Source organism: Elgaria multicarinata, chromosome 3 (assembly GCF_023053635.1).
Source record: "Elgaria multicarinata webbii isolate HBS135686 ecotype San Diego chromosome 3, rElgMul1.1.pri, whole genome shotgun sequence".
NCBI classification, from domain to species: domain Eukaryota; kingdom Metazoa; phylum Chordata; class Lepidosauria; order Squamata; family Anguidae; genus Elgaria; species Elgaria multicarinata.
Genome location: NC_086173.1, coordinates 164,061,869 through 164,069,835, shown reverse-complemented (window position 1 = coordinate 164,069,835; position 7,967 = coordinate 164,061,869). Strand labels below are relative to the sequence as shown.

Below are 7,967 nucleotides of genomic sequence, written 5' to 3'. Positions count from 1 at the left end.
GAAAAACAGCTTCTGTTAGTAACAAGCGCACTGACCTTCATTTAGCTATGAGGACTCACTTTACGAATTACAAAGATTGCCAACTGTTCTGGCAGATCGTACTCTGGATATGCTCAGAGTTCACAGACCAATTTTATTTATTTATTTATTGCACTTATATACCGCTCCCATAGCCAGGGCTCTCTGGGCGGTTTACAGAAATTCTAAAATTGAGATAAAAACCTGCAACACAGCCCCCCCCCCCACCTTAACTAGGGTGACCTTATGAAAAGGAGGACAGGGCTCCTGTATCTTTAACAATTATATTGAAAAGGGAATTTCAGCAGGTGTCATTTGTATATATGGGGAACATGGTGAAATTTCCTCTTCAACACACCAGTTAAAGCTGCAGGAGCCCTGCCCTCTTTTAAATCTGGTCACTCGAGTATAACTCCTGCAACATTAACTGTTGTGATGAAGACGGAATTTCACCAGGTTCTCCAAATGACACCTACTGAAATTCCCTTTTCTGTGCAACTGTTAAAGATACAGGAGCCCTGCCTCCTTTTCATATGGTCACCCTAGGCAAGTACTGTCATATGTTTTAGTATGCCCCTTAAGAGAGTGCTTAGGGTTGCAGCACCTGCCTTCTGCACACGCTTCCCATTGAACCAAGGCATGCGTCTTCATCCAGGACCTTGAGACGTTCGCAGACTTTTGCCAAAGGGTAACCCAACCCGCATGGTGTTGGCTGACCAGTGACTAATTTACCATGTTCAGAGTTTTAGATATTCTGCTTTTATCATTTCTGGAAGCTGGTTTTCGAGCCCACTGGAAATTTGTATATAAATCTATGAAATGAATAAGTCAAACGACATAAATACCTGTATTTTTTCGTGATGAGGAATTCATTATTTTTCCTTATTCTTTTTTTTTTGCTTCCAGCTCCTAGTGTCCTTTGAGGAGGTGACTGTGAATTTCTCCAAGGAGGAGTTGGCTCTGCTGGATTTGTGATAAGAAATTATTTTTTATTCTCCCTCCCCTTTCAACTCCAAGTGTCCTTTAAGGGTTTCTCCGAGGAGGTGTTGGGTCTGCTGTAATGAAGGTAAAGATCTCTCTCTTGCTGTCCAGTCATTCCTCAGAGCACCTATCTCCTCAAAGCTCTTTGGCACTTTTTAATAAGATTTGCCAGTGTTCAGGTTTGGCATTGTGACCTATGAGGAGGGCTTGTATTCTGCAATGGGTGCAAATTCCTGATACCCAGTTGGTGTCTGCAATCCACACTGTGGAGCACATCTAGGGTGACCATATGGAAAAGAGGACAGGACTCCTGTATTTTTAACAGTTGTATTGAAAAGGGATTTCCAGGACATGTCATTTTAATGCATGCAGCCCCTGGTTAAATTCCCTCTTCATCACAACAGTTAAAGCTGCAGGAACTATACTAGATAGTTTGACAAGATACAAAAGAGGGCGAGGTTCCTGCAGCTTTAACTGTTGTGATGTAGAGGGAATTTCACCAGGAGATGTGTATGTACAAATGACACCTGCTTTTATATTGTATTTTATATCATGTTTTTATACCATTTGTTTTATACTTTGAATGGTTTTAATTTTTGTGAACCGCCCAGAGAGCTTTGGCTATTGGGTGGTATAAAAATACAATAAATAAAAAAATCCCTTTTCTATGCAGCTGTTAAATTTAAAGGAGCCCGGTCCTCCTTTCCACATGGTCACCCTATCATAGAGTGACCATATGAAAAGGAGGACAGGGCTCCTGTATCTTTAACAGTTGTATTGAAAAGGAAATTTCAGCAGGTATTTGTATATATGGGGAACATGGTGAAATTCCCTCTTCATCACAACAGTTAAAGCTGCAGGAGCTATACTAGAGCGACCAGATTGAAAAGAGGGCAGGGCACCTGCAGCTTTAACTGTTGTGATGAAGAGGGAATTTCACCATGTTCCCCATATATACAAATACCTGCTGAAATTTCCTTTTCAATACAACTGTTAAAGATACAGGAGCCCTGTCCTTCTTTCCATATGGTCACTCTGTGATAGGGTGACCATGTGGAAAGGAGGACCGGGCTCCTTTAAATTTAACAGCTGCATAGAAAAGGGATTTTTTTTATTTATTGTATTTTCAATCTGGTCGCTCTAGTATAGCTCCTGCAGCTTTAACTGTTGTGATGAAGAGGGACTTTCACCAGGTTCCCCATACATACAAATGACACCTGCTGAAATTCCCTTTTCTGTGCAACTGTTAAAGATACAGGAACCCTCTCCTCCTTTTCATATGGTCACCCTACCCTATCGCATCACTCAAATACTGCTTGATTTTTACTTCAAGCACAGGAAACAGCTGAAAAATCTTGAGTCAGTCCATTGGGCCATCTAACCTAGTATTGTCAACACTGATTGGCAGTGTCTCTCCAAGGTGTCAAGCCGGGTGTCTTTCCTAGCGTTAGCTGGAAATGTCAGGAATTGATCCCAGGACTTCTTTCATGCAACGCACCCAAGCATGCATTGAAGTGTCAGTGATTGCCTGACCTGTTTGGGACCAGGCTATGTGAAGGGTTCCCCTTTGTCCCATGATTTTGGCCACCCATTGATATTGTTAGGGAACATTCTGCTCCTCATCTCACCACCATCTGAGGCTAGGCTCAGAGGAGTAAGGCGTGGGTGAGTAGGAGAGACAGGGCCTTCTTTTCCGTGGCCCTGTGCAGCGCCCAATCCTGGGACGCCTGTCTCATCTGTCCCTTCCAGTTTTTAGGTTGATAGTGAAGGTTATTGTGTTTGGTTGGGTTGCTTTTGCTGCAGCTGCTACATACCTCTTGTTTTTCCTGATTTTGGTGCTCCTAATTTAGCTGATGGTTCTTTTAAGTGCGCTCTTGGTATCAATATTATTGTGTGTTGCGATGACATAAGAACAGCCATGCTGGATCAGACCAAGGGTCCATCTAGTCCAGCACTCTGTTCACACACTGGCCAACCAGCCATCGGCCAGGGATGAACAAGCAGGACATGGTGCAACAGCACCCTCCCACCCATGTTCCCCAGCAACTGGTGCACACAGTCTATACTGCCTTGAATACTGGAGACAGCACACAACCGTCAGAGCTGGTTGCCATGGATAGCCATCTCCTCCAGGAATTCATCCAACCCCCTTTTAAAGCCATCCAAATGGGTGGCCATCGCTACATCTTGTGGCGGTGAATTCCATAATTTAACTCTGCGCTGTGTGATGAAGTTCTTCCTTTTATTTGTCCTGGATCTCCCACCAATCAGTTTCATGGGATGACTGACCCCTTTGGGTTCTAGTATTTTGAGAGAGGGAGAAAAATGTCTTCCTGTCCTACTTTGATCAAACAGCGGCAAGTGTTAATTTGAAGCCTGTCTTTTGTGGAGTCTCACCTGGAAAGAAAACCTAGCAGATAGATTTTTCTCTGGTGCTGTCTCCTGTGATAGAGTCCTGGCTCAGGGCTGAGGCCTCGGGGTCATAACAGTCCAAGTGAATTCTTGTCTTGCCCAGAACATGGCCTTGTAAAGCTCACAGAAGCCCTCTTCCTCATTCCAGCTGAGATTTGCTTTGGGGGAGAGGAATTGTGAAAGCACTCTTGAATTAGTGTTTTAATAGGTTCTTAACATGTTGGGTTGTTATTGCTTGTGATAGAATCAAAGAATCATAGAACAGCAGAGTTGGAAGGAACCTACAAGGCCATCGAGTCCAACCCCCTGCTCAGTGCAGGAATCCACCCTAAAGCATCCCTGACAGATGCTTGTCCAGCTGCCTCTTGAAGGCCTCTAGGGTGGGAGAGCCCACCACCACCTTAGGTAACTGGTTCCATTGTCGTACTGCTCTAACAGTCAGGAAGTTTTTCCTGATATCCAGCTGGAATCTGGCTTCCTTTAACTTGAGCCCGTTATTCCGTGTCCTGCACTCTGGGAGGACCATATGAAAAGGAGGACAGGGTTCCTGTATCTTTAACAGTTGTATTGAAAAGGGAATTTCAGCAGGTGTCATTTGTATATATGGGGAACATGGTGAAATTTCCTCTTCAACACACCAGTTAAAGCTGCAGGAGCCCTGCCCTATTTTAAATCTGGTCACTCTTGTATAGCTCCTGCACCTTTAACTGTTGGTGATGAAGAGAGAATTTCACCAGGTTCTCTCTCTATACAAATATAATAATTTTCAGATACAAATTATACTAAAATTGACCACTCCTAATATGGGAAGAGTAACTTTTTGCTAGGGCCTTGATAGAAACAAACTTTTTCTCATGAAATGTCTGAATATGTTGTTCTGGACCAGGGAAACAAAATGTTGCTTTAACTCTGCAGCATAAGCTAACGGGGAATGTTGTACAAATGTTCTACCAGTTCAGGTGCAACATGGCCAGACTAACTCAGCTATGACATTTTTTCTCTTTGTGGACTTTACACTTAAGGAGATTTAAAAGAGAGTACTAAAAGATGAAAAAATCTCTGTAAACAGGAGACTCTTTTATTCAAAACAACCAAGTAATATGTCATATCTTAAACGTTGCTATTTTAGTTTCAATGTATGGGATACAAGCAGCAAGGAATTAAACTGCATTTCCCCTTGTACTTTACATGAAGTTGATTCCCTGATTCGGAAGTGCCTCACTTTTTAAACTCAACATTCCCTTTCTCTCTTTCTTTCAGCTGGGGATGATTTGGGGGGAAACAAATGAAAGAGCACATTGAGTGTCCAGAGAAAGCGATAAGTTGCTCATGTGAAAGAGAACATTGTGCGTGAAGACGGGATGAACAGGGTGGAGGGAAAGCCAAGAAATAAAGAGAGGAATATATGCCTGGATTCTGACCTTCATGCAGTGATGGCACAACAAATAACATCCAAAGAAGAGAGAGAGAAGAAATCCCCTGTGTCAGGAGAAACGACCTCTCATAAATCAACCCTTGATGACAATTGTAAAACCCACAGAGCAAAGAAACAATATAAATGTCTTGAGTGTGGAAAGAGTTTCAGGGGCAATGCTGACCTTCATACTCATCAAAGAACGCACACAGGGGAGAAACCATTTGAATGCCTCGAGTGTGGAAAAGCATTTAGTCAGAAGGGGGCACTTACTATCCATCAAAGAATACATTCTGGGGAGAAACCATTTGAATGCTTGGAATGTGGAAAGAATTTCTGCCGAAAGGGTGCCCTTCAAGAGCATCAAAGAACTCACACAGGGGAGAAGCCATTTAAATGCCTGGAGTGTGGAAAGAGCTTCAGCTTGAAGAATGGCCTTACTACACATCAAAGAATGCACACAGGGGAGAACCCATATGAATGTTCGCAATGTGGAAAGAGCTTCAGGTGGAAGGGGACCCTTGCAATACATCAGCGAATTCATTCGGGCACAGGAGAGAAACCCTTTGAATGTTCTCAGTGTGGAAAGAGATTCTTTTCTAAGCACAGCTGTGCACGTCATCAGCTTATTCATGGGGAAGACAAGCCATTTCAATGCCTGGAATGCAGAAAGGGATTCCATTGCAGTAGTGCCCTTGAAGAGCATCAAAGAAGGCACACCGGAGAGAAGCCATATAAATGCCAAGAGTGCAGAAAGTGTTTCAACTCAAAGAACTGCCTTACTTTACATCAAAGAATGCACTCAGGGGAGAAACCCTTTGAATGTTTGCAATGTGGAAAGAAATTCTTTTCCAAGCAGAGCATTAAACGTCATCAGATAATTCACAGAGAAGACAAGCCATTTAAATGTCTGGAGTGCGGAAAGTGTTTCAACGATAAGTATGACCTTGCTAGACATCAAAGAATACACACAGGAGAGAAACCGTTTATTTGTCTGGAGTGTGGAAAAGCATTTAGTTGGAAGAGGGGTCTTACTTTCCATCAAAGAATCCACTCAGGGGAGAAACCATTTGATTGTTTGCAGTGTGGAAAGAGCTTCAAGTGGAAGTTGAGCCTTGCAATACATCAACGAACTCACACAGAAACAGGAGAGAAATCATTTGAATGTACACAGTGTGGAAAGAGATTCTTTTCCAAGCAGAGCATGAAACGTCATCAGATAATTCACAGAAAAGACAAGCCATTTAAATGTCTGGAGTGTGGAAAAAGTATCAGCAATAAGCATGACCTTGCTAGACATCAAAGAATACACACAGGGGAGAAACCATTTATCTGTCTGGAGTGTGGAAAAGCATTTCGTTTGAAGATGGGACTTAATTTCCATCAAAGAATCCACTCAGGAGAGAAAGCATTTGTATGTTCACAGTGTGGAAAGAGTTTCAGGTGGAAGGTGAGCCTTGCAATACATCAGCGAATTCACTCGGACACAGGAGAGAAAGTATTTGAATGTCCACAGTGTGGAAAGAGATTCTTTTCCAAGCACAGCATTACACGTCATCAGATAATTCACAGAGTAGACAAGCCATTTAAATGTCTGGAGTGCGGAAGGAGTTTCAACAATAAGCATGACCTTGCTAGACATCAAAAAATTCACACAGGAGAGAAACCATTTACCTGTCTGGAGTGTGGAAAAGCATTTAGGGAAAAGGGGGCACTTACTGTCCATAAAAGAATACACTCAGGGGAGAAACCATTTAAATGCCTAGAGTGTGGAAAGGGATTCCGTTGCAGTAGTGCCCTTCAGGAGCATCAAAGAATTCATACTGGGGAGAAGCCATATAAATGCCTGGAGTGTGGAAAGAGCTACAGGTGGAAGAACGGCCTTACTTTACATCAACGAATGCACACAGGGGAGAAACCATTTGAATGTCCACAGTGTGGAAAGAGCTTCAGGTGGAAGAGGAGCCTTGCAATACATCAGCGAATTCACACAGACACAGGAGAGAAACCTTTTGAATGTTCACAGTGTGGAAAGAGATTCTTTTCTAGTCACAGCCTTATACGCCATCAAGTACTTCACTTAGAAGACAACCCATTTAAATGTCTGGATTGTGGAAAAGCATTTAGTTGGAAGAGGGCACTTACTGTCCATCAAAGAATACACTCAAGCGAGAAACCATTTCAGTGCTTGGAGTGTGGAGAGAGATTCTGCCAGAAGGCTGACCTTCAAGGTCATCAAAGAACTCACAGAGCGGGAAAACAATTTAAATGCTTGGAGTGTGGAAAGAGTTTTAGCAATAAGCATGGCCTTACTAGACATCAAAGAATTCACACCGGAGAGAAACCTTTTCAATGTCTGCAGTGTGGAAAGAGCTTTAGTGAGAGGAGAAGCCTTATATATCATCAGACAACTCTCACTGGGGAGATGCCTTTTAATTGCTTGGTGCTTGCAAAGCAATTCCGCCAGCGGGGTCCACAGCAGTACGATCAAAATGTTCACACAGAGACTTCTTTGGAGGAGGAGTCTGGTACCCATGAACAACTTTCTACTGTAGTCTTGGGGCAAGGTTTGTTGTCCTGTTGCAATGAAGCCTCATCTGAGGTTCCCAGTAAACCATTCAACCCCATCATGAGCCCCGCCGTAATTCCAGATTCTCCTCCCACCACCCATGGCTCAACAGAGCACAGTTTGCAGTGCATCCAGTGGGATACTCAGAGCCATGGTGGAAGGGCCTACCTGACTCCCAGAGTACCCTTTCTCCCAGGAAATGCACTAGAGTAAGGGCCTGCTCAGGAACACGGTTCTACTTATGAGGCAGACTCTGATACAGCTACAGAACCAGGGTCAGCCAGAATAAATGCTCCCAGACTTTTCCTTGGTTAAGAGCTCCAATAGAGCTATTTGACACCATTTATGGACTCTAGCCGAAACTATTTCAGTGTCTGGAGTATAAATGAGCATGAGACAGAGCACATGTCTTACTCTACATCAAAGAAGCCTCACAGTACAAATGATTTAAATATATATGTTAGTAATTCCCTGTGTCCATAAAAGGTTTACCTTTAAGGATATAATTTTGTCAACCAATGTGTAGATCTTATAATGGGTTAGATCCAATTGAGGGCTTAGATGACTGGCCCA

At 43.1% G+C, this 7,967-nt stretch overlaps 1 protein-coding gene across 1 annotated transcript; it reads left to right on the top strand.

Moving 5' to 3' along the window:
• The first annotated feature begins 926 nt into the window (after positions 1 to 926).
• On the top strand, positions 927 to 7,844 carry LOC134396295 (zinc finger protein 11-like). The gene is made up of 2 exons (XM_063122731.1): positions 927 to 1,084; positions 4,672 to 7,844. Exon 2 carries the CDS (start codon positions 4,773 to 4,775, stop codon positions 7,605 to 7,607), a length of 2,835 nt encoding a protein of 944 aa, XP_062978801.1. The 5' UTR covers positions 927 to 1,084; positions 4,672 to 4,772; the 3' UTR covers positions 7,608 to 7,844.
• The last annotated feature ends 123 nt before the right edge of the window (positions 7,845 to 7,967 follow it).